At 43.7% G+C, this 27,357-nt stretch overlaps 1 protein-coding gene across 1 annotated transcript in view; it reads left to right on the top strand.

The window, feature by feature from the left end:
- The window catches only part of UBA6 (ubiquitin like modifier activating enzyme 6), a 2,440,735-nt gene that overhangs the window by 2,249,505 nt on the left and 163,873 nt on the right, over window positions 1–27,357 (top strand). The window contains exon 29 of the mRNA XM_044060993.1: window positions 16,533–16,660. Coding sequence (XP_043916928.1) covers window positions 16,533–16,660 — 128 coding nt within the window. The remainder of the gene's footprint in view (window positions 1–16,532; window positions 16,661–27,357) is intronic.

The following is a 27,357-nucleotide window of genomic DNA, read 5'->3' as shown; positions in this document are numbered from 1 at the left end:
TGTGCGTGCACAGACAGCTCAGATTCTACCTTGATAGTACAAAGCCCTTCAGGAAATCTGACCAGTTACTAGTCAGCTTTGCACCAGGGGCAGAGGGCAAGGACATTTCAAAACAATTTCCAAATGGATAGCACACTGTATCCTTTTCTGCTACAAACACCATGGGAAACCAACCCCTCAGGGGGTCAGAATGCATTCCACTAGAGCAGCTTCTACCTCTACAGCATTCCTCAGGGGAGTCCCTACCAGGGACATTCTGGAAGCTGCGAGTTCTGTTCACACCTTCACCAAGCGTTACCACCTGCCTATCTTTTCCAAATCCCGAGTGGGTTTTGCAACGGCTGTCCTGCAGGGCATACTAGCCAGCCACAACTCTTCTGCCTCCACCCATTCTTCAGCTTTGGGAATTGACCCAAGTGTGATGACTGCAACAGTGAAACACTAAGAATGTAGTACAGTTGTGTACACTTACCATAAATGTAGATGTTCGATTGTATTCACTGTTGCAGTCCTGGTTTCCCACCCTCCAGCTCCCTTCTCTCTCTCTCTCTCCTCTGTCTATTAGTCACCCCTTACAGGGCTATTGGTATTTACTTTTTACTGATGGTGTTTTTCCCACCATAACTTAGCTCCCTATTTGGGGGGCTCCTGACATTTGGGGCAAGAAAAACTGATGTAATGGCGTTGGCTGCCTATTTTTTATACTTCTGATGACATGACGTCAGTCCTGAAGCGACAGCAACCAACACAGAAATACTAAGCCTCTGGTATTTGGGCCAACTGAGGGCTACCTGCAGGCAGATAACCCAAGTGTGATGACTGCAACAATGAATACAGTCGAACATCTACATTTATGGTAAGTGTACATAACTACTTTATTGCTGTGTCAGCAGACAAATCCTCCAGGCAGAGTTACCCTCTTCTTCTTTGTTCCCAACAGATAAAGATAGCAAGTTCATGGACAGACTGGAGAAGAAAATCTATACTTCTTCCTCCCTGGCCATTAGCGGTATTAGTTATCAAACCCACATGGCTAGATTTGTCCTAGATTCATTGTCTAAGGCTACTGTTCTAATGTCTGATGTAGCAGATTCTCCTGCAAAGTCTCAGATGACTGTCTGAAGTCTGCAACTCTTTGCCCTTTTCTGGGAGGGATTTAAGGAGCTCAGCTGAAAGGGCTTTATTATCCAGAGGTGCAACAAGTAATTTGGCCTGTACATCCAAGGGTAGAGGCTGGAGTCTCAGCCAGGAATACCTTCTCAGGACACAGTCAGATTCTGCAGACTTGGATGATGCTTCTACAGCATCATAGCTGCATTTGATAGAATGCCTCTATGTTTCTCAATTGGTTCTTCACATTCACAGTTTTTTGCATTGCCGTTTGGGCTCTCTACAGCACCAACAGTATTCACAAAGTGTCTAGCCCCGGATATCGTCCATTGCAGAATGCCGGGCATACAAATTTACCCCTACCTAGACCTGCTAATCCAGTACCATGAGTATCATTCCCTGTCCCTTCACTTAGACATGGTGTTCAGGATCTTGGAGGACCTAGGTTTCACAGTGAATCTACAAAAATCCCAAATGACTCCAAGTCAAGACCTTGTCTTCTTGGGGTGCAGGATAAGGACAGACATGATGTCAGCCTTTATCCCTTGCCAGAAGGTGGAAACCCTCACACACTACTTCCTGTCTTTCCTTCCTCTTCCTCACACACTACTTCCAGTCTTTCCTTCCTCTTCCAGCCATCTAACCCAGGGATTTTCTGAGGGTTCTGGGCCGCATGGCCTCCTTGATTCCCATACTTCCCTTGGCCAGGCTGCAATTCCAGTGGGTCTTGATGAATTTGTGGAGCCAACACACACATCCTCTGGATGTTACAACCCTCTCTTTTCCCATGCTTGAAAAAGGAACTGTTATAGTGGATTTCATACATTACTTTCAGTCAAGGGATACCCCTGCAGATCCCTCCTCCTACACAACACTTCTATACAGATGCATCAGATCTGGGTTGGGGAGCCATCCTGGACATCAGCAACAGTCAGAACAAAATTCAGGGAGAGTGGTCCACCCAGAGAAAAAGGGACCACATCAGTCTAAAGGAATTGAGGTTCCTTCTCTTGGCACTGCAGACCTTCCAAGAGATTCTGCTGCCAGGCACCTTGAAGGTAATCACAGACAATATGACTGTTCTGTGGTATGTCAACAAGTAGAGAGGGACAAGGTCTTATCCACTTTGCACTGTGGCAATTCAGATTTGGTCCCTAGCAGCAAAACTTCACATACACCTGCAAGCTGTATACATTCCCTCAGCAGAGAATATGATGGCATACACCGTCAGTAGAACCATAACACCCTCTCATGAATGGATGCTTCACAGGGTGGTGTTTTTGGATCTTATTCACAGGTGGGGAATTCCACAGGCAGATTTGTTTGTGTCCTCCCAGAACAGACAGATGCCCCTGTTTTGCATGAGAACTCTGCATCCACAGGCTTGGAAGGTGGACACCTTCTCTTTTTCATGGGAAGGGATGTTTCTTTATCCCTTCCCCCCTTCACACTGATTCAAAACGTCCTTCTGAGGATTCAGAGGGACAAGCCAAAAATCCTCCTAGTGAACCCCTTTTGGCAATGAAAGCATTGGTTTCCCCTACTATTTCTATTAGCCAACGGCAGTCTCCACAGGTTACCTCACCAATTCAACCTATTCACATAAGACAGGGGTCCCTCATGTACCCTCAGGTGCTCAACCTCAAACTGACTTTATGGGCGATAGAATTTTGATCCCATTTAGACACCTGTATTCAGAGGACATACTCAATGTCCTGTAGGAGACCAGGAAACCTAGTACCAGGAGACATTACTTATCTAAATGGAAAAGATTCTCCAGGTGGTGCCTCAAGAACAAAGAAGTCCCATTACTTGCTCCAGTACCTATGGTCCTTTCTTATTTGTGTGAACTGCTGCATTCAGGACTGACGTATTCTGTAAATGTGCATTTGTCAGCCATCTCTGCTTGTCTCCCTTTAGTACCCCCTTTGGCATCCAGGTTAGACGTAAAACTCTTCTTTAAAATGTGTCCTCCGTATCAGACCTCCTCATAAGCCTATTCCTCCATCATGGGATCTTAACTTTGTGCTGGAAAAACTCACATTACTGCCTTTGAACCAGCTTGTTCAGCATCTCTTAAGTTATGTACTTGGATTTTGCTGGTGGCTCTTACTTCTGCCAGGAGGATCTCTAAACTCCAAGCCCTTATGTCCACTCCTCAGTACCTCATCTTCCATGGAGATAGGGTCTCCCTCAGGGCCAGTCCTTCCTTCATGCCTAAGGTGGTTAATGAGCTCTCCTTGAATCAGACCATTAATCTACCTGTTTTTCCCTCAGCCTCAGAACTCCTCAGAAAGGACTTTGCCTTCCGTGGATGCTCATAGACAACTGGGGTATTATCTGGACAAGACCAAATCCGCTAGAAAGTCTGACCAGCTTTTTGTCTCCTTTCACCTTAGAGCCATGGGCAAGCTGATGTCAAAACAGAGACAGTTGCCTCCTGGATTTCTAAGGCTATCTCATTTTTGCTATTCCTTTCATGGAAAAGACTTGAACTCCAATGTTAAAGCCCATTCTACTAGAGCAACTGCTTCTTCAGCAGCTTTTTTCAGGGGCATTGAGTACGCTTCCATTCTTGAAGCAACCACCTGGTCTTCTGTACATACTTTCACCAAACATTACAAGTTGCACTTGATTTCTAGAGCAAGGGCTGGGTTTGCCAGGTCAATTGTGCAGGGTCTCATCGACTCTGTCTCCCAACCTACCTCAAGCTTTGGAACTCTCCCTAGTATTCTGAATACTGCAACATGAGAATAGAAGGACATAGAATAATTGTGTAAGAACTTACCATAACCATAGATATCCTTCTCTTCTGTGTTGCAGTTTTCTATCCCCCTTCCTACCCCTTTCTTTATTTGTTGGTCTTCTTTTATTTGTTTTATTCCTTAAAAGGGTATATGAGCTGACATATAGTTCTGCAGCTTGAATACTTCCTTGACTGGTGGTATGTGTGTGGGTCTGGAAAGCTTCTTTTCTTCTAGCCTCCCAGGGGTACTGCTGTATGCGGCAGTCAGTTTTGAGTTGGGTATGTGCAGATGGATGGGAGATAGGAAATTTACCATGGGGATCATGTCAGTCGCCCTTCTAGACAGGGGTCCAGGGAAGTAAATATTGTGGGAGGAAATAGCCAGGGAATTGTTATGGCTAGGCTTGTACAGGCCCTAGGGCCGATAGCCTAGTACCAACCTATGAACCTATGACATCCCATTATATAGCCAACATAGGTTTATGGCTCTGACATGCAACGTCACATGTACCCCTTATCCAAAGACTTCGGTATACTGGCTGGATGTCCGGTGCTGCAGGCAGTGACCTCCCTACTGTTAGGAATACTGCAATATTGGAGGAGAAGGACATCTATGGTTATGGTAAGTTCTTACACAATTATTCTTTTTGAATATTTACATAGTTTTGTGTGTTTGTTCCAAGTTTTTTTTTTTTTTGAGCGTTTTCAGCAAAAAAAAGTCTTGAGAAATGTGCTGTAGGTTCAAATAGAGACGAGAAGAAACAGCTGTACAAATGTTTGTCAAACCGTATATACATGCAACACAAAAGCTGGAAATGCGCATTAAAAAAAAAACTTATGTATGGAAAGTAGTATTTTTTTATCATAATAGCTATGCTGTCCATATTATCCTGGAACGTGAATGGCTTTACCGATGTAGATGAAAAGGAAAGAGTATTCAATTATATAAGGAAATACAGAGTGCAGATAGCATTGCTGCAGGAGACCTATTTGGAAAGAAATGAGCATGTGAATTTGACAGAGAGAGGATTTTAGAATGGATATTCATTGGAATATATGGGAAAGAGGAAAAGGGGCATGATTGTAATTGTTAGTTGGGCTCTAATAGTGATAGATGATGACAAAAGACAAAAATAGTAGATTTGTGGTAGTAAGGAGGTACTTAAGGGAGGAGGATTACAATGGCATGTATTTATATTCTACCAAAAACTGCTATTGTGGAGCTTAAGAAAATTGTGGGAGGAATAATCACCTTTCAGTAGGAATATGTTTATAGAGTAAAAACCAGGAAAAAATACCAAACAAATAAACAAGTGAACTGATATTAAGAAAAACGGCAACCCGAACACACAGAAAGAAAAATTTAATGTAAAGCGCTTTTCATTTGCCTTAGTTTACAAACTTCTTCAAACAAAATAGCATCACAAAATGGTCAAATATATACAACCAATAAAAAAACTTAATTGATACTAATTGAGCGGGAAAAAGTGTTTCAAAACATTAACCCTTAAAGATGTAACACATCTTCATAAGGCTTACCTAACCTAATAAGTAGTACTAGCAATTTACAAATAATATAAAAAATAAAAAATACATATAAATAAATGAATGAAAATTCACAAAATAATACAGTGTGATATGTTAAACATGATATGTTAAAAACATGATATGTTAAAAACACAATCTGTCCCTGCTTTAGAAAGAAATGTTAGATGTTTAGTATTTATAAAAACATACTTGTTGTCATCTCCTTAAACTCCTAAGTTTCGGGATGCTGCTAATAGAGCAGCTCTTATTCAAACCAGGGAAATTATAAGCATTTAGTTTTATCTGCCACAATAACTCTAGTTCTTCCAACTTAAGAGGTGCAGGTCCACCCCTAACATCATGGAAAATCTGGTCTATCACCAAAAATTTGAATGAATGATCAGGACATGTTGATATGTGCTTTGCCAGTGCATTATCTAACTTTTTCTTGTTAATGGCGTAAATATGCTCATACATTCGGTCTCTTAATCTTCTCTCCGTTTTACCAATGTAGAAAGCAAAACAAACCTGGCACTGGGCTAAGTAAACTATCATCCTAGAGTTACAATTTGCCCTACACCTTAAACTGAATTGAACATCATGAATCCTAAATATTAGATATTAGATTCTAAAACAAATATGTAATATAGTTTAATAAAATTGAGACATTCTCTTTCAAATGGGCTTATGTCATTATTGCTATGCCTACGATGACCGTCCTTAAATCGTTGTCTAATATCTAATTCACACATTTGCTCAAATACTTGCATAAGGGGATGTAATGGAGGGTTAAAAGTATAAGCCTTTATTAGGTGTTAGGGACACACAGGAGCAACTTATGGTTACTAATGCGTATGTTGCATTCAGTAATGACAACAATGTTATCAAACCTGCCATTCAAGTCCCCACGTTTATCACCACCTTTAACATCGATAGTAATGTATGTTTAAACATTATTCGAAAAAATTGGGCTTTATTCAGGACGGATTCATGTGTGTTTACTAAGTTAGGACATCAACCACTAGTGACATATAGGAAAGCCAAGAACTTAAAGGCACTTTTTGAACATCAAAGGTCACTTCCTAAAACTCTGGGAATGTATAAATGTCAAGCTTGCAATTACTGCAAGTATGTTTTAGAATCTAATAGATTTAGGTTTCATGATGTTCAATTCAGTTTAAGGTGTAGGGCAAATTGTAACTCTAGGATGATTGTTTACTTAGCCCAGTGCCAGGTTTGTTTTGCTTTCTACATTGGTAAAACGGAGAGAAGATTAAGAGACCGAATGTATGAGCATATTTATGCCATTAACAAGAAAAAGTTAGATAATGCACTGGCAAAGCACATATCAACATGTCCTGATCATTCATTCAAATTTTTGGTGATAGACCAGATTTTCCATGATGTTAGGGGTGGCCCTGCACCTCTTAAGTTGGAAGAACTAGAGTTATTGTGGCAGATAAGACTAAATGCTTATAATTTCCCTGGTTTGAATGAGAGCTGCTCTATTAGCAGCATCCTGAAACTTAGGAGTTTAAGGAGATGACAACAAGTATGTTTTTATAAATACTAAACATCTAACATTTCTTTCTAAAGCAGGGACAGATTGTGTTTTTAACATTATCATGTTTTTAACATATGTTTAACATATCACACTGTATTATTTTGTGATTTTTCATTCATTTATATGTATTTTTTATTTTTTATATTATTTGTACATTGCTAGTACTACTTATTAGGTTAGGTAAGCCTTATGAAGATGTGTTATATCTTTAAGGGTTAATGTTTTGAAACGCTTTTTCCCTCTTAATTAGTATCAATTACATTTTTTATTGGTTGTATATATTTGACCATTTTGTGATGCTATTTTGTCTGAAGAAGTTTGTAAACTAAGGCAAGCGAAAAGCACTTTACATTAAATTTTTCTTTCTGTGTGTTCGGGTTGCCGTTTTTCTTAATATCAGTTCACTTGTTTATTTGTTTAGGAATATGTTTATACTTGGGGACTAGAATTTGATTTGCAGGAGTGAGGATGCATCATGTGGGCATAGAAAGGACAAAAGATGATGGATTTCTGTAGAAATTTATGAAAATGTTTTGTATGGAAGGTGTGAATTCAGTAGTAGGAACTTTGACAGAATTTGCATATCAGCCTCAAACAGATGCCCTGCGGAGACGGTCTCAAAAAACTCCAGCTTTACTCTGTCGCATATCGCCTACTCAGAGGCGATCTCTGCCTAATATACAAAGCTATGTCAAACCCAGAGCTGTTGGACATGCTCCACGTAAAGAAATCCCAATCCCTCCGAGCTACATGCTCTAGGGACCTAAACATTGTCACCACAATAAACAGAACATGCTGGAGGGATAGATGTCTGTCTCAGAGACTTCCAATACTCTTGAACAAACTACCTATCTATATCAAACAAAGCTCCTCATTAGCACTCTTCAAAAAAAATCTTGATGATTGGATGGGAGATGGGAAATGCACCCCGGGATCACTTCTGTGGCTCTACGTGACAGGGACACAGGAAAAAAAAATTCTTGGGTGGCAAAAGCCAGGGTACCATTTGGGTAGGCTTATATAGGTCCTAGGGCCAATAGCCTAGTACCTACCTATGGAGCCTATTTCCCATGGTACAGTAGCTGGGCCATACTAGATAGAATATATATTTCACAGGAATATGTGCATTTAATTGAAAGCTTCAACACACATTCAATAACTATTTCTGATCATGCATCAAAAAAACTAAGATAAAAATGCAGATGACTTTGTCTTTCGTCTTTTCCCGGTTAGGGGTCACCACAGCGGATCACCTGTCCGCTCATGATTGGCAGTGGAGTTTTACGGTGTCAAGTTGCCAGCCCGGCACCCAACCTTCCACAGAAGGCACACATGCACACACTCACACCTAGGGCCAATTTAGAGTGTCAAATCCACCTACAGCATGTCTTTGGGATGTGGGAGGAAACCGGAGCACCCGGAGGAAACCCACATGACCACAGGGAGGACATGCAGACTCCGCACAGAAGGCACCCCAGCCGAGGATCGAATCGGAGAACCTCTTGCTGTGAGGCAGCAACGCTAACTGCTGCACCACCATGGCCACCCCCAAGATAAAAATGCAGACTAATGAAGTAAAAATATGCCCCCACCCCTACAAAACTACATTGCTAAATGTATATCTATCAATTTTGGCATTATCTTTGCCATTCTTTTATCCATTATAGACATAAATACTTTATAATCATGGTTTAGAATTGAAATCTGCCTATATGAAGCTGGATTAGATCGGTCTTAACCGTCTTTAAGTATTACAGCCACTACAGCTTTTTTCTTCCAGAATGTTGGTGCCTCACCTCCTTTTTAAGGTACTGTTAAACAAAACCTTCCAGATCTTTATTACTTTACTCCCACCTAACTTCCAAACTTCCACCAAATACCGTCTGTTTGTGGAGACTTTCCTGTAGATTAGTTATACATCACCATTTTTATTTCATCTTTTCCTATCTTAACTGTTATCCTGGATAAAATTGTTTCCTAGAATCCAGACAATATGACATTGCCAAGGCAAAGTGATATACCTAGTTTTTAAAAAAGAACAGAAGAACTGCTGCTGAAAAAGAGATTCCATAGTGGTTTATTAGTTATTTTTCAGCAGTTGCCTTAGGAAAATTAATCTGAGAATCTGGATATAGTGCAATGTTGCTGTTTTTTCCATCCACCTCAACCTGTGGGTTTTCGGATCCGAGGCTGACGCTTCAAAATCTTCAGCTCTGAAGCTCCACCTCTTCTGCCATCAGCTCTGCATTTCCACATCTCTCCAGATTTCATTTGCCGTTCTTCCAAAGTACGTGTCTAGACACAGGTTAGTGGTTTTCCTACATTATGTTCAGATTTTCATTTGTTTCTTGTGTTCTTCCTGGATATTTCCTTCTCTCTACAAAACAAGGAAGGAATCTTCCTCTCTATACTTTAGCTTTGCCTTTGTTGTTGCTTGAACTTGTGAGCTCTGCTCCCACTCTCCTTCTTACTGTTTTTCTCTGTTAGTAGATAAAGTTAGTTCTGTGGTAGATCTGCTGCTTTATTTCCTTAAGCACATTATATCATTTTGTTGTTAAATGTCTTTGCTGTGCTGTTTGGCCAGTTTGTAAATTCCGTGGAATCTCTGTATTTACTGTGTTGCTACTGTCCCTGTATTTTGCCTATTTGTGTGCTGTACCTTGTTTTGTTAACATGGGCAAGACTTCAGGCTTGTGAACATGTTTGGGCTGCAGCCATAAATTGCCGCCTTGGGATTCTCGTGACCCCTGTGTATATTTTTTGGAGGTTTCTAATTTGGATACTGATTGCCAGACCTGTGCTTTATTCAGAGCAAGAACTGACTGCCAGGCCTGTACTTCATTCAGAGCATGGACCTTAGCTTAACCATAGGATGAAGCTGGTCATGAAATTAAAGCTTCCTTTCCCTTCTACAGTCTCTCCCCAGGGTTCTGCTTCACCTTCTCCTTCAAAGAAATCAGTGGAGGCAAGGAAAGATGATGAGAAAGACAGAGACAGGAAAGAGAAAAGGAAAAAAGAAAAAAGCAGAGACAATGAAAGAGAGGCCAGAAAATGGCCTGTTGACTCTTCCTTGATGATGATGAGCAGGATCAGAAGGCCCCAAGGCCCCTCTGCCTCTGTTGTGGATCCAGAGACTGTGTACCCCCATAGTACCAATCACTGCTTTTGCCTGCTCTGGCATTGGAACCACTGAAGTCTCCACAGCTTAAAATCCCAAGCCCCTTTTTGTCAGTTGCATTGGAGTCTAGTTGGCTCCAGTCCCCCTTCTTAACCAATACACCAGATCCAGAGTTCTCCTCAGAGCCATCTCTTCCTCAGGTCAGGTGTTCTCCTTTCAGAGCCTAAGAGGCGGAATAAACCTATGTACTCACCTAGCAAGCTGTCCTTGATTGGTTCTTGTAGGTCTGCATGTTCCACTTGGAGTATTAAGGAGTCAGATCAGGATTGGTTCTTGTAGGTCTGCATGTTCCACTTGGAGTATTAAGGAGTCAGATCAGGACAAGTTGATGAGAATTTCTTTTGAAGGCCCAGATGGTCCAGGGGATCCTTCCTTCTCAGTTCTGGGAGTTGAGAGAGCTGACCCTCCTACCCTGCTGCTAGTTGCACCTTATGTTGTCCAACCTTGGGCACTGGTGACCATAGATCTGATGCCCACCACTGTGATTCCTTTATTGGTGTCAACAGCTTGGCTGACTTTGGCAGCAACCACTTTGACGTGTTTGTGTAATGCTATCAGAGCTATCTGCATCTTGGAGCTGTAGGGTTGTGTCCAGAATTTACTGTTAAGGATAGCGGAGCCATCCTTGCCCCTGGGTGCATCAGCCCTTGACAGTTTAGCACAGGTCTTGACATTTGACCTGAAAGGGATGGCGTCTGGAGTGGGGATCATTCCTAGGTCTGCAGAATGAGGAGTGTCCTTTTCCAGTCACCCAGCCTCAGCTTCAGTGTTCGACACTGGAAAGAAGAGGATTTTGTCTTGTTCAAAGACAGGATCATCGCATCTAGTGCTGGATTTGTCCTGATCTTCTTGTCTTCCAGGGGCTTTAGCTTAACATGAACTTGTTCATGGACAGCCTGCTTCAAAAGGTTTTGAGCTGCCCTCGACCTGGGGCTTCCATATTGCTTCAGTGCGCCCCCCCGGCTTCTTCCTCCAAAAAGGTACATAAAAAGAGGCAGTGTAAAAGGAAACACTTGGATTTCCCTGAGATATCCGTGATTGATTATTCCAACCTCAGTGAAGGGGAGAACCACACTAATTCCTACCCCCCATGGTGATGCCTCCTTTGGTGATCTTCTTGAATTCATGAGACAACGAAGGGGTTGTACTGCTGAAGCCCCTTCCTCTGAGGAAACTGTCTGTATTGAGGCCTTTGATGCAGACCCATCCACGTTTTGGGTGGTATTCCTTCTGGACATTTTCGAGCTTGTGTCCAGGAGGGTATGGAGAGAGCCCAATGTGGTAGAGCCAGTACTGCACAAGCCTTTGAAAGCTTTGCTTCTGCCTAAGCATTGGTCCTTCTGGAGCAAGGATCATGCTGTTGTGGTGATGGCTGCCACAAAAAAATCTCTAAATAGAGAGTCACAGGAGCACACATACTTCAGCCACGTTTGTCCTTCATGTGCTGAACTATATGGCATACTTGACTAGGCTTCACAGACACTGAATCACCGAAGTTAATAAGTCAGTGATATTTCAACCTTTAGTTGAGTCTCATAAAGCCTTGGAGACTCAGTTGGCCACCATGTTGTCTGTAGCAAGCTTTTCCATGCGATTCATCTCCAGTGCAGAGGATGGTAAAGCTTGCATGGCAGATACCAGCAGTGCAGTCCACCAACACACCTGGATGCACCTGTGTAATTCTGCAGAGTCTTCAATTGCCCTCCCTTAACATCTTTCTGACAGGCCCACCTTGTTGAGACTAAAAAGTTAAGGACACACTGACCAGGAGCAAACAGGATGGCAAGACTTTGTCTGCTGTGGGAGTTTGATTTCCACCCCCAGAGTTCTTTTAACCAGAGGAGGGGCAATGGCTGTTCTACAGATTTTAACAGTTTTCTCAGGATGCTCCAGATGAAGGGGCCCCTGGAGGGGGACTTTAATGGATGCTGCTCTAGGAATAGGAGTGGTCTGCAGAATCAGAGTTTAAGGACGTTTCTCTGGCAAGCTGTTCCAGAGTACTTGAAATTTAGTCCAACTGCTGTGTGCTGGAGGCAGTCGGAATTCACTTGACTGTCCACCCTCAGGTTTGAAAAGCCATAATTTTGGATGCCTGATGCTACACCATTCCCTTTCAGTTTACTCCAAGTTTCAGACAAAAGTCTCTTCCAGATGATTTGAGTAGACTTTAGAGGTGCACAGTTAAGGCTCATATACATAACACAAACAGAAGGTTATAATTCAGAATGAAAAAAAGATGTTGGGAGGTTCAAAAAATAGATATTTTGGAAGCACATCATTAAGGGGGATGATAACCAGACATAATATTGTATTCATAAAGTATTAGTATTCTAAAACCTAAGCCAGCATAAGAATGAAGAAAAGAGATTTTGCCAATAAGGATGACCTTAAGTAGGGGTACAGAAAATAGCAAGAAGGGGATGGAATTTACTAGAGAAAGCTGGCAAAGAAACCAAGGCATTCAGCGCAAATAACTAGGGAGGAAATGTTAGTACAGTAAGATGAAACAAAGATGAAGTCTGTACTGCAGGATAGAGACTGCCTTCCCTACCAAGGATTGATATCCGAGTATAGGCAAAGAATTAAGTGAGACCTGCTCTGGTAGAGTTTTAAGTGGAATCTGGATCAGAAGCTGCTGTTAAAAAGGAATAATTAGTAAAGCGTATAAAATATTGTATGATAACATAAGAATCTGAGGAGGTTAGAAAAGATTGGGAAGCAAGACTGGAAAAGCAATTTACAAGAGAACAATGGGAGGACATAGTCCAGAAGGTTTTGGATCTTTGTTGGATGTGTTTGCATAGGTAATTTTATATCCCAAGCTGACTTTAAAGAATTTTCCCTCAGGTAGATAACAAATACTGAGGGTATGATGGGGAAGAAAAAGGTAAATGGAAACTTATGTTTTGGGAGTGTGATATGTTGGCAGATTTTAAAAATTCCCTACAGAGTATTCTGTCAGAAATACTGGCTGAGCAAATATGTGTAAATTATTCTTTTGAGCATAGGCACATGATCTGAATTGCCTAGATATAGTAAGGCCTTATTAAGCTTAATTCTGTTGGCTGCCAAAAAAACATTTACTAGAAAATAGAAATCAAAATCTAAACCATCTGTAATTGAATTATTGAATATTTTAAAAGAGATAAAAATACTGGAAGTGGGATCTTTAGAAACGGGAAGGAACAAATAAACATAAATTAATGGAAATCGTCAGAGCAGTACATGCAGACTAATATTCAGGAGGAGGGGGAGAGGCAGGCATTCAGCAATTTATATCATTTTTGACTTGGGGTAGTTTCAAGGAAAGAAAAGAAAATTGTGATGTATGTAAATGGAAAAAATGTTAACACAGTTTTCTTTTCTGTTAATCTATGTTTGCCTGTGTCTTAAATGATAATTTAATAAAGATGTTAAAAAAATAGTACAGAGTCACACCTTGAGCTAGTTTGTCACTCAGGTTCTTATGAAAAAATCTCTGAGGATACAGAGACCAGTGTCTCAGCGACAGACAAGAGCGGTGATTCCTTGCCATATAACTGTTCCCTAAATGACCTGTCATTTGAAGTAATGAGGCTGTTGAGGCCCTGTATAAACTGCCATCTGGCTCCCATAGCTTCTTTCCAGAAAGTGTGTGTTTGTGTGTTTGTGTGTTTGTGTGTTTGTGTGTTTGTGTGTTTGTGTGTGAGTGTGTGAGTGTGTGTGTGTGAGGGTGTGAGGGTGTGTGTGTGTGAGGGTGTGAGTGTGTGAGGGTGTGAGTGTGTGAGGGTGTGAGTGTGTGAGGGTGTGAGTGTGTGAGGGTGTGAGTGTGTGAGGGTGTGAGTGTGTGTGTGTGTGTGACTGTGTGTGAGTGTGTGACGGTGTGTGAGTGTTTGTGAGTGTTTGTGAGTGTGTGTGTGTGTTTGTGAGTGTGTGTGTGTGTGTGTGTGTGTGTGTGTGTGTGTGTGTGTGTGTGTGTGTGTGTGTGTTTGTGTGTGTGTGTGTGTGTGTGTGTGTGTGTGTGTGTGTGTGTGTGTGTGTGTGTGTGTGTGTGTGTGTGTGTGTTTGTGAGTGTGTGTGTGTGTGTGTTTGTGAGTGTGTGTGTGTGTGTGTGGAGTGGGTTGGTGTGTGTGTGTGTGTGTGAGTGGGTTGGTGTGTGTGTGTGTGTGTGAGTGGGTTGGTGTGTGTGTGTGTTGGTGTGTGTGTGTGTTGGTGTGTGTGTGTGTTGGTGTGAAAGAAGTGGGAGGTGTCCTGGACTATGCACCCCCCCCAGTGGATTAGCAGTCAAGGGAGCTGGAAGCATGACAACACCTACCCTGGGCTTTTGCAGCAGCCCCCCCCCCCACCACCAAAAAACTGATTTTGTATACAAGTTCCATCTGAGTGGACAAAGTCCTTTATCCAGTATCCATGAGTTGAATCTTATATGATCTCCTTGTTTCAGGATAGTTAAATTTTTATTAGCTTGTCAGGAGACCGATTCTAAAGTTCTGGGCTGGTGTGGCAATGCCATGTTGAAGCTTACAGTTCTAAACATTTCCTCTCATCTGTCCAGATTGCACTTCTTCCTGGTGGGGATCCATCCTTGAAAAAGCTCATCAGTCTGTGTGTAGTCTTAAGGATGATCCATTCATGATGTGGCGTGCAGCTTCCACAATGGGTTACTTCATTGTATGCTGTAGTTTTGGTGGTGAAGAGTGGCCAGGGTTGCAGAGACTTGTGTCCTTCAGGATAAACTCAGGAACAACATTCTTGACGTCCCTTCCAAGAATAAATTGCTGTTTGATCAGATGTCTCATGACCTTGTTCATAGTCTCCTGAGGAGGAAGGAAGTCTAGACCACTGTGGAGGATTTTTATGATCCTCCTGCACCACCACTCGTCTTTTTTTTTCTTCTAGACCAAGTCAGACTTAAAAGAAGAATCCTTGTGTTAGGCAGGCTATTGCACATGTATCTTTATACTTTGCACTTTTTGCTTAATGCCTTTTTTTTTTTTTTTAACAAACACAATGTCCAATCCAGTAACAATAAAGGCTCTCCTCCGTATAAATAACACAATTCCACCAGGGTACTTCTCCAAGAGTGGTAGTAATCCAAAAAACGAAAGTAGCTGGATAATGTATAATAGTTTATAAACACACAATTCAGACAAACTGATTAAGCGCTTTCATCAGTGAAATGAGATGAAAGCGCTTAATCAGTTTGTCTGAATTGTGTGTTTATATAATAAACTATTATACATTATCCAGCTACTTTCGTTTTTTGGATTACTACCACTCTTGGAGAAGTACCCTGGTGGAATTGTGTTATTTATACGAAGGAGAGCCTTTATTGTTACTAGATTGGACATTGTGTTTGTTGTGAGTTGGTGCGCTTTTTTGTTACAAGTTCTTTTTTTTTTTTACTCAGTGGATAGGGGTCAAACTTAGTGACGCCTGAGACATATGTGCTGTCTTAGCCTGACTAATGATGCCATGCCATGGTACAGGCAGCCCCCGAGTTACAGACATCCAACTTCTGGACAACCCATCAATAAGAACAGGCTGCCGCAATGTCAGAAATAACGTGAAAATAAATAAAAATCTTTAAAGTTGCTTAAATCTTAACTTAAAATGAATTTTTTTGTACTTTCCTTTTCCCTGTTTTCCTCGTTCGTGAAGCAGCTTGCACGTCTTGTTAGAGTAATTACTTCCACCTTCACAGAGAACAAGAGATCCAATTGGTTAAGAGATCCCTATGTTGGCAATCTGATTAGTCAAGACTGCTGGCTTGTACATTGCACAGTATTGAAGCAGTTGCTGTACTGTACAGTAGAATGGGCAAATGACATGGCTGCTCACTAGGGTCTAGGTGACAGTAGGAGGTCTGAAAGTTCAGGAAAGAGTGGAAAACATTCGTGGGTGATGCCTGTAGTACAGAAATGTGAAGTGAAACTTAAAAAGAGGTAAGTTTAACATTTTTTTTTTTTTTGTATGGAACATTCTACTGTACTGTATTGCACTTGTTTCGACTTGCATATGAATTTGACTTAAGGACAGACTAAAAAACGGATCTCGTTCTTAACTCTGGGACTGCCTATATGTCCCCTGGCAAGGAGATCACACACCCCACAAACACAGGAACAAGAGGCAAAAGTATTCCTCAGTTGCGATTGCAGAAGAGGAGATCCCAGCAGATGTTTGCTGAAGGCATCCTCAAAGTTCAGCTGTTATGATGAAGAGCTTATGTCTATTATTTAAGTTAAGGGACTACGTGTCTTGGCTTTTTTCTAGGATTTTACATAACTGCACATTTTGTACTCGTATATACATTTTACCATTTTTACACAGAAGGACCATTTGTGGAGTATAATTTAATATTGTTTCTTCTTGAATTGTTTTTGCAAGTGTTATTATGTTCTTACTGTTATATATTTTCCTTTCTGCAGGTTGCTCTGGAATTAATAAAAGTTATTGGTAACTACACATATGAAGCTTACAAGGACTGTTTCTTTAATCTCGCCATTCCAGTCATAGTATTTTCTGAGACATCAGAAGTAAGAAGGATAAAAATAAGGTAAATTTAATTTAATGCAGTAGGTGTTACAGAGTCTGCCATTGGACATGGTACTTTTTGGATGAATATTGTAGCATATTTTTCTACCAAGATCTCTGCATAATGTTCTTTACACTAATCCCATCAAAAAGATATGGTAGCAATATTTGCTAAAACATCAGACTACAAACAAGAGGACTTAGTTCTGAAATGGTTTCAGCTTTTTCACATCTTAACTGATTTTGCCTTGAACAGAGAAGAGTATTAGTTGCTAAGGTAGTTGTGTGAAGGCGATCATAAATGCAGTTTTATTTTAAATATGTTTAAAAGCATAGTTACAATCTTAGCATGTGATATTAATTACTAAGTTATGGTGTATAATGTAATGTACATTTTTACAAAAATGTATTCATGTTTCAGAAAATATAACTTAATATAAGCATTCATTTCTAGTGCATAGATGATCTAAACTTTTTTATGGCAATCTTGGTTCTAGAAAAGGTAGTGATTTAAGAGAGCTGAAAGCAGGGAAAAGTGAGTGGTTCCTGGAAAAAACAACTTTACAGATGACAGCATTTATTTGACCAGTGGAATCACTGAATTAGTGTTTGTTTGGTGTTGGGCAGTACCTGTTAATGCTGGGTTGAGAGCTTCTAAAACAGTCTTAATTAGACTGGTCTTAATGATTCCTGGCTTTCACTGCATCAGTTTTTCTTACTGAATGATGCCTGTCTTCAATGATGCAGCCAGAAGAACACCATTAAACAGACAATGAATTGCTCTGTTAGGATTTTTTGCAGTGCTTGCAGGTGTCTGTGTGAGACCTAATAAATACACGCACTGCCATCCACCCACCCACAGTGGTTGAATCCCTTTGACAGCTGTATTACAGCTGAAGTTTCTAGAACTTTTCTGTCCTGCAGTTCCTAGCTAACCATTGTAATTTACTCTGTAGCATTTAAGGTATACACCTCAGCTAACATCCCCCTTTTTTTAAATTAATTTAAAAATCTGTGCTTGTTTTATAGCATGAATTAGGTTATATTGAACACTGTAGGCTGATCTTACCACTAAACTCTGCATCTTATGGATTGTACATCAGCATAATTTAAAAAACATGTCTACCAGTGGCAGAGTAAATGTATAGGTTCATAGGTGTAAACTCGACTAACCACCACAGGGGCCTTTTTAAGCCTAGTTATGCATCTGAAATGTATCTGATATGTTTTGGAACTCTTAAGGTTATTTTAAAGAGTATTTGTAGCCTAGAGCTTGAGTGATCAAGCATTTATAAGCTGCCTCTGTCATTTAGAGTCATAGGTGCCAGACCAAGGGTGAATTTCCGATTCCCCATACACTGGGTTCGAGTTGTGGTTGAATTTGGTTGGGAAAGAACTCTCCTTCATGTGGATGGGAATCTTGTTCCAGAGAAGGGGTGGTCTGTGAGACGCATACCTGTCCCTCCAACATGACCTATTTATATTGCAAGCAAGGTTTAAGTCCTTAGATATGGTAATTCTAATGCTGTTTGTTTTCTGAATGTGCAGAAGTTCCATCAGAGCAGGATTTAAGAATGCTGTGCATGTCGGGCATAGATCACTCCTCAGCAATCTGTAGGAGACAAAGTACACTAATAGGGATTTGAGACAATCCATTTAGGGCATGTTTACACCCTGTCTTCTTTCTGAGAGAAACCTCTTTGGATGTTCCAGAGTGCCTGATCAGGTACATACCAAAGGGGCATTGTGCTCATTATTGGTCTGATGAAGATCAAATACAGTGGAACAATGACATGTTTAGACCTAGATACCATACCCTCACTTTTAAGTTGCGCAACATGGAGTGATTTCCTTACTACCATAAACATATTATGGTCGAAAGCCCAGATACTGTCTACATATGTCCCCAAATCAGTGACTGTGGTGTGTTATCAGTGAGGTATTTCCCGAAGGATACTATTATACATTTTTGGCAATGAGTTGTTATGGCACCAGTTATATGTCTGTGTAAATCATCCTTGGAGGGTATTAATATCTTGAGGGAGATTCTGTGACTGCACCTAGTTTACAACCATCTCCAAACCTTGATCAGTCAGGGACCCTTAACTTCAGAGGCGAAGATGATGCCAAAAAGGAGCGGACCCAGCACAGAGCCCTGAGGGACTCCGTTAGTGACCAGAATGTTTGTGGAGATGGTCTCCCCTGTTGTAATATCTTGGGTTCTGGAAATCATCTGGCTGTCCATTGAGTGACATAGGGGTTTATACCTAATTCCAAGAGTTTCTGTATAATGCCCGAGTAGGTTATTGTGCCAGATGCCTTTGTCAGGTTAGGTCAAGGTAGGCAGTATGCACCAGTTTGCACTCATCCATTTCATTGGTGATCATCTTGAAGTCCACCAGGTTGAGTAGACATGACCACCCTTGATGAAATTATACTGGGTTTTATGCAGTGTCTGAAGCTTTTCTGTTTCATCATTGATCATTTCCTTGACAGTTCTTTCTATGGCTTTGCATAAGAGACTAGATTGGCTTGTAGGTGTGTAGTTCCTGGGTCTGTAGATGTCCCACCTTTGTGCAGAATGATGTTCCCCATTCATCGTGTACTAAGCTTGTCTGGAGGCTATGGTTCAATAGTAACTAGTGATTCTGATCAGTTCTGTTTTCTTGCTATATAGGAGACATCATTGGATATTATTGGGGCCCATCTTGCCTTTGGATAGTGTGTTGAAAACTTGTTCCCTAGTGACATTGGGGGAGTTATGTTTGATGGTGTTTCGAGAGGGGTGGTTGGGTAAGAGGGGTAAAACTGAGGCTAAATTTGTCAGCCAGTAGATTTTCAATATATTCCAGCACAGTGTATGAGACTCCTTTTACAATTAGTTCTGCGTGTTGTTGTGTACTGCCTTTGAGGTTGTGAACATAGCGAAGGAAAACCCTGTGGTTGTCCTTGGCATGGGAGATTGTTTACCTCAAGTTTGGCTTTGGTAGACTTGATTTGTCCTCTGAGCTGACTGCATAGACTGATGAAAGTTTTGTTTTTATCTTGCTGGATATTGCAATTCCTAATTTTTGCCAGGACATTCCTCCTTTTGTTATACAGCCTATTGAGGTAGGGATTCCACCACTGTGGCTTGTTTTCCTGAGTTTCTTTTCTGCTTATTCCTGGTTGGTACAACTACTATTCTGCAGCTATTAACATGGTTGTACAAAGTTTCTGTTAACAATTCCTATAGACAGCAGTGTTCTCTGGGTTTGGAGAGTCTTGAAATTTTGTTAGGTTACCAATAATAGTTGGAAGTTTGCCTTGGAATATTTTCTAACTGTTCCAGAGTTAGCTAGGGTCCCAGGTTTTATTTTTTTATTTAGAAAGCGACAGATCTGATGTTATCTTAGTCACCATTCCTCACGTCAGGGTCTTTGATCCGATATCGGATCCGAGCCGGAATACTTCAGACAGCAGCTTAGCTCAACTCCTCCACTCCCATGATGCTCTGCTGTCCTGAAATCCCTCCAATCTCATTTGCCGCTTCATCAAGACAGACGCATATTGCTCAGCTCCTCATAGTTAGTAAGTGATTCATTGCTGGGATTTCTTTTCTTTGGGTTAACCCTTTGTCTTATATCAGTAGTTATAGTTTATCACCCCCCCCCTTTTGTTTTTCCACATAGATGTTTTGCGGCCTTTTCGCGGGCCTGCTAGTGGATATTGCAAACTATTTATTTTCCAGTTAAACAAGTCTTATTGTAGAGTTTTCTGGTAGTTAGTTTCCGAGTGTCTAGGGTTCCGGATGGGTTTTTTTCTGGTATTTGGACTTTTTGCTTGTGTCTGGACTTCGAGTTGGGTTTTCCTTAGGTTGTGGTAATGTCGGACAAACCCTTAGGGTTTAAGAGATGCTCCTCGTGTGGCCGGAAAATGCCCATTTCTGACTCGCACAAAGAGTGTCTGTATTGTCTCAGTGGCGACCATCGCAAGGTTGAGTGCTGTATTTGTGCCGCCTTTAACCCCAGACCTTTGGTCGACCACTGGAACAAGTTACTAATTAAAGGCTTAGTGAAGGGAGGCCCCTTGGTCACTGGTTCCCCAGCCAGGGCAGTGTCGGATCCGAGATCCTCGGGTCCCAGGACGTCCACTCCTGGATCCAATGGTTCGGACCACAGGTCTTCGGATCCAACACCTTCGGCTCCCTCTCCCAGATCCAAGGCTCCGGATTCAAGACCTTTGGATCCAAGGCTAGGAACTTTGATCATGGATCCAACCCTCTCGGATCCTAGGGATTCGAGAGTAGCAACTTTGGATCCTTCTTTAATTTTGGCTTCGAGCAGGTCAGATCCGAGAGCCATGCCAGAGCCGGTAGTAGTGGAGGACCTTCCCTTGGATCCCTTGATTACAGTGCAGGCCTTTTGTCTTCCGAGTAGGCCTCACTCCAGGGAGCACAAGAGAAGAACCTCTCGTTCCAGGCAGGGCTCTCCAACAAGGTCCTCCATATCCTCCCAATCTTCCAGGACTGTCTTTCCTATGGATATGGAAAGGATGATGCGGTCCTTCTTGAAAGCTCAAATAGAGTTGGGGTTTCTGGCTTCCCCAGCCCACAGGACAGGTATCCAGTCTCCCACCCCCCACTTAACTTCTCATCCAACCTTAGGTTTGGATTCTCAGAGACTAGTGCAAGGTATAGAGGCGATATGAGTTGCAGGTATCTCTTTGGTGCCCACCCCATCAGGGTCGGTGATGGATTCTGTTCCTCCTCCCCCAGGACAGACCATCCCTCCAGTCCAAGCTGCCGCTCCGGAATCCTTGGTGGCGGGTTCTGGTCCAGGGTTATGGGACAGGTCCCTGCCCGTTGGCGCTTCCACTTTCAACAGCTCTGGGCTGATCCTATCCAGATGTGCGTGGAGTCTGGTGAGGTCTGCCCGCTCCTCGGCTGCAGTCTTATCAGCAGGAGAGGGGGATGGAACCTCTTCCAGCCCTTCTGCTTTCTGGGCAGTGAAAAGATCCTTCTCTGCTATCAGAGTTACCTCCCCCACTTGTGGTTATCCTACCCAGTCTCTGTATTTGAGCGGACCATCTTATCCAGTCTCAGGGCAGTCCGACCAGTCTAGCCTCCAGGGGGGAGCCTCCCCCTTAGGGTTCCCCTCCTCTTCTGAGTCTTCCCCACAGCCTGCAGTGGAGGAAGTTCCGAGGAAGAGGACATGCAAGAGGAGACATCTCGACTTCCCTATGGAGTCTTTAACAGAAGATGTGGATGCCATTGAAGGGGACTGGTCCCCACCAATCTCTGCTAGAGGGATCTCCTTTGGAGACCTACTTGAAATCCTTAAGGCCAAGGGCAGTTGGTCGGCCCAACCCCCATCCTCGGAGGAAACCGTGTTCCTGGAAGCTTTCGGTACGGGCCCATCTACCTCTTGGGTGTCCCCTCTGCTGACCGTCTTATCAACCTTGTGGCCAGCAGGATGTGGAAGGAGCCAGATACCATGGAGCCGGTGCCAAAGAAAGTGGATAAGTTCCTTAGTCCCCCAGCAGATAAAGCATTCTGGTTCAAGGCAGTCCCAGTTGATGCTATCATGGTGGCTGCTGCCACCAAGAAGGAGTTGGCGGAGCAGAGTTCCTCTCTCCATCCTCTCAGTCGTGAATCAAGACCTCTGGACAGATTCGGAAAGCGGGTGTTCGCTTTGGCGTCTTTTAGCCTGGGAGCATTAAACTATCTTACTCATTTCACCCGTCTCCAGAGGGACTTGATTAAGGAGTTGTCAGCCTCCCTCACGGGTTGCATGTCTGAGGTGGGATTTAAGATGTTTTTTCCCAAGCTGGCTATCCTTCATTCCATTGCTAATTCGTCCATGAGGTTAATCTCCAGCGTGTTGGAAGGTTCCTCATGGGCGGCCAGTTCAGGCATTGCCATCAGGTGTCATGCTTAGAGCTGTGCCTAAGCAAGTTCGCAGAGGCCTTCAAGATGTCATTTGTTAATGCCCTGTTTGACGGATCTGCCTTGTTTGGACTCTGTGTCAAAGCAACATTGAACCGCAGTGAACAGGAAGGGAAGACGTTGTTGGCAGTCGGAATTAAGTTTTCTACCCCTCAAAGGTCCTTTTCTAAGACCCAAAAAGGGAGTAAGAAAATGTGGTTCCGTAAGGCGCAACCTCCATTCCACAACGTTCAAGATGATTCCTCTTCCAGGGGACAGCAAAGAGGTTTCAATAGCAGACGTCACCACATAGGCAGGGGAGACCCTCAGAATCAAGGTTCCAGGGAACCCTTCTCTGAGAAACCTTTTCAGCATCCCTGAGTTATTGCCCAACTGCCTTTCCTTGGAGGCAGTTGGGGGTCGATTGTCCTTGCACCCTTCAGCCTGGGCAAATATTACCAACGATCAATGGGTGCTAACCATCATTTCCAGGGGCTATTACATTCCCTTTCTAGACGACCCCCCCCCAGAGCAGAACTTCTCCAGGCGTGCCACCCGGTCAGAAACAATTGGCCCAGAAGGAGATCATGAACCTTCTTTGAAAAAGAGCCATCCATGAGGTCCCCACAGGACACATAGGATTTGGAACTTACTTCTGCTTCTTTTTAGTTTCAAAGAGAACTGGGGACCTGCATCCTATTCTGGACCTCAACCATCTAAGTTTGTACAGAAGTCAAAGTTTCGGATGGTCACTGTGCAGTCGATTCTGCCCCTTCTGCAGGGCAATGACTGGATGTGCTCAGTAGATCTCCAGGATGCGTACTATCATATCAAAAATCGACTGACGGTCCAGGAGATTCCTCTGCTTTTGCTTAGCCAATCATTTTCATTTCAGGGCCCTGCCCTTTGGTCTCACCTCAGCCCTCTGGGTGTTGACCAAATGCATGGCAGTGGTGGCAGCTCATCTCCAACTGCAGGGACTCCTGATGTTTCCCTATCTAGACTATTGGCTCCTCACGACCCCCACAAAGCATCAACTATTGGGCAACATTCACTTTCTACTCTCTCTGTTCCATCAGTTGGGGATTACTGTGAACCTAACCAAGTCTTACCTGAATCTAACTCAGCATCTAGAGTTTATCGGCACTCTGTTGGATACCACAACAGAGACTGTAGCTCTTCCTCTTCGCTACGTAATTCTCATACCCTCTCACATCCAGATTCTGTTGGAGCAAACTTGCCCTCCATCTTCACACATTCTCAGAGCCCTAGGGTCCATGGCAGCTGCCATTTATGTGGTCCCGATGGCAAGGTACTATATGAGAGTACTTCAGTGGACCTTCGCAGTCCAATGGTCTGCACTTTATCATCCACTATCGTGCGCTGTTCATCTCATGCCCATTTGTCGGACTCACCTTTTGTGGTGGATGCACTCTCCGGACCTCTTAATGGGCAGGTTCTTTTCTCCCCCAGTTCCCAAGGCCACAGTCACCACTGATGCCTCTCTCCTGGGGGGAGTATTTCAAGGCAAAGACGGTCCAAGTGACGTGGTCCCCTTCAGAGACCAAACTGCACACATCAACGTTCTGGAGATGAGAGCAGTCCTTTTGTCGCTTGCAAGCCTTTTAGGATTGTCTCCGTCAAGGAACGATTGCAGTTTTTTTGGACAACATGGCAGTTTGGTACATAAGCAAGGGGGCACACGATCTTATCTGCTTTGTCATGAGGCTGTGAGGGTATGGTAATGGGCAATGTCTACGGGGCGCTTTCTTTTTGCAATGCACATTCCCGGCGCATCCAGCATTTTGGCAGACAAATTGAGCAGGCCGATTGACCCCTCACGAGTGGTCCCTGAATCCGGTGGTAGCGCAACAGATTTTCTGTTGATGGGGTCTTCCGAGCTGTGATCTGTTTGCATCTTACCTAAACCACAAATGCAGAAATTTCTTTGCTTTGATCCCCACCAGAGAGGGAATCCGCCAGGGATGCACTCACGATTGGCTCCAGGTCTCCTTTATGCCTTTTCCCCTTTGCCTTTGATTTCCAGAGTACTCCAGAAAGCCAGACGCCTCAAGGCACAATTGATCCTCATTGCCCCCTTCTGGCCTCGGCAGGTGTAGTTCCCCCTTCTACGGTCACACTTGAAGCATCCACCCTGGATTGCTCGATCCATCTCCGGATCTCATATCCCATTCATCTCTCCTTCCATTCCCAAATCTTCAGGCTCTTCATCTGACAGCATGGTTTGTCCATTTCCAGTGATATTGGCTAAGTCCAGGCTAGCCTCACCCGTGAAGGATATTATCCTTGCTTCTCAGAGATTGTCTCCTAGGAAGGTCTGTATTAGCAAATGGAAGAGATTCTCTATCTAGACAAAGAGTAGGAATCTGGATCCTTTCTCAGCTTCCATTTCCAAGATTCTTCTCTTTTGTCCACTTTGTTTAAAGAAGGAGCCAGTTTTTCCACCATCAAGGTTCAACTGGCAGCTATTTTGAATTTTCACCTTACCTCTGAACCTACAATCTGAAGTAGTTAACTTCATTTGATCATCAACCTGTGGGTTCTGGATCCGATACGGATCCGAGCCGGCAGCTTACCAAGCTAAAGATCCATGCTCCAAGCTCCTCCCCCTTACCCATACTACACTGCAACCTCCTTCCAATCCTCAGATCTCATTTGACACGGCTTCGGCAGCACAGGATTTTTGAGCTCCATGCAGGTTTGTTAGGTTTTCATCTAACTTTGTCTGTGTGTGCCTTTTTGAGTGCTAAACAGTTAATAACCCTGTCCTTATTCTCCCCGGGTTTTTGCATTTAGAAAATAGTGATTGTAATTGTCTAGAAAGTTGCTAAACTTTTTGTTTGTATAGGCCTCCCCTTCCCGCCCTTAGCGCGCGTGTGTGTGTGTGTGTGTGTGTGTGTGTGTGTTTATGTGCTTCTTACTTAGCTTGCCTAAGTCAGTCATGTCAGAAAGTCAGAAACCAACTTTCTGTAAGTGCACAAAGTGTGGCCATAAGCTGTCGCTGGCCGATGGTCACACACTGTGAATAGTTTGTTTGGGGTGCCTCATCTGACATCGGGCTGCAAAATTTGTGTGGCCTTTAACTCCCGGGCCCTGCGGGATTACAGGACCAAGCTGATTCTTGAGGGTCTTTTACCCACAGAGTCAGCTACTTTTTCTGCAGCTTCATCTTTAGTCATGGCTGTGACTATATAGCATTCCGGCCCTCCTCTCCTGTCCGGGACTCACACTCCCACCTCTAAACAGGGAGAGAGAGAGGCCAAGAAAAAAAAGAGAGAGAGAAAGAGAAAGGGAGAGAAAAAGAGAGAGATAGGGAGAGAGGACGCAAGAGACAAGCTGACTCGGATCTGTCAGCCCCTCCCGCTAAGGTGATATTGACTCCAGAAAAAGTTGCAAGGCCATCTTCCCCACAGCTCCGTTCTCCACGATTCTCCCCAGAGCCGGAAGAGGAGGCTCGGCCCGCTTCGCGGTTGTCCTCACATCGCCCCTCCCGGCTCGTGTCAGTAGCATCCTCGAGATCTATTAGGAGCCTCTCTGAAGCCGATATGGACCGGATGATAAGGTTCTTGCAAACTCAATTGCAGATGGGAGTGTTGCTGGGCCCCCCCCCCTCCCAGCCGGAGCGGGGAGTTCGGCTCCGACATTTGCCCCGATAGCTCCTTCTCTGATCCACCCTCGGGTTTCAGAATCTATGAATCCGAGGAGCCCTGGAGTCAGGGAGTCGGCGCCGATGGTACCTCCTACCTCAACGCTGGCCATGCCCTTGAGCCTGTCGTATCCCTTGTCAGATCCGAGCTCTCGGAGCCGAGATCTGGGCATCGGATCCAAGGTGATGAGTGTGTCGTTGGCCCCATTGTGGTCAGGGCATACAGTCTCCTTGGGTCCGATCCCCTCGTCAGATCCGAGGGGTATGGCTATGCACACCACCAGCTTCAGGGAAGCCAGTTCCCCTTTGGCTTTCGACGTTGTGGAGAGGGTTCTCTCTGTAGGATCGAGACCCCTCACTCTTTCCTCTGAGTCCGCCCCTGCTCCTTTGCAACTGAGTTTGTCTTCTGTCATCCAGTCCTCCCAGGGACAGCCTATGTCCAAAACGCCCCAGACAGTTCCCCTTGAGGAATACGAGACGGTTTGCGAGCCCTCCCCGGATAGTCCCCCGAGGAGGCCCCTGGCCCCTTGCAAATGCCAGTGCAAAAGGAGGCACATGGACTCCCCCGAGTCCCTCACTGAAGATACTGACTTGGAGGAAGGGGAAGGTTCCTCCAGATCACCCCCCGAAGACGTCTCCTTCGGAGACATAATGGAAATTCTTCACCAGAGGGGGATTGGTCTGCCCAAAAACCTTCCTCGGATGAGTCTGTATTTTTGGTGGCATTCGACACAGGCCCATCTACCTCTTGGGTGTGTCCCCATGGCCGACTCTCTGGTGGACCTTACCACCAGAGCCTGGAAGGAACCAGACACTGTAGAGCCAATACCCAAATGGCCCAACAAGGTATTGAGCCCTCCTGCATACAAAGCCACTTGGAGTAAGGGATCCCCAGTTGATGCCATGGTGGTGGCGGCGACGGCCACCATAAAGGAACTCGCCCAGGAAAGTTCCTCGGTCCATCCCTCTGACAAGGAGTCCAGGGCGATGGATCGTCTTGGAAAGTGGACTTTTGCTTCAGCTACCTTTGCTATAAGGGCGCTGAATTACATGGCCCACGTAATTAGACTGCAGCATGACCTTGTGAAAGCGTATGCTGAGTCTCCCCAGGAGTCCATTTCGGCCGAGGATAAATGGACATTCTCGG

Source organism: Protopterus annectens, chromosome 2.part0 (genome assembly GCF_019279795.1).
Source record: "Protopterus annectens isolate FY-2018-M chromosome 2.part0, PAN1.0, whole genome shotgun sequence".
NCBI lineage: Eukaryota > Metazoa > Chordata > Ceratodontiformes > Protopteridae > Protopterus > Protopterus annectens.
The sequence above is the reverse complement of the archived record's forward strand: the minus strand, read 5'-3'. Positions and strand labels throughout refer to the sequence as shown.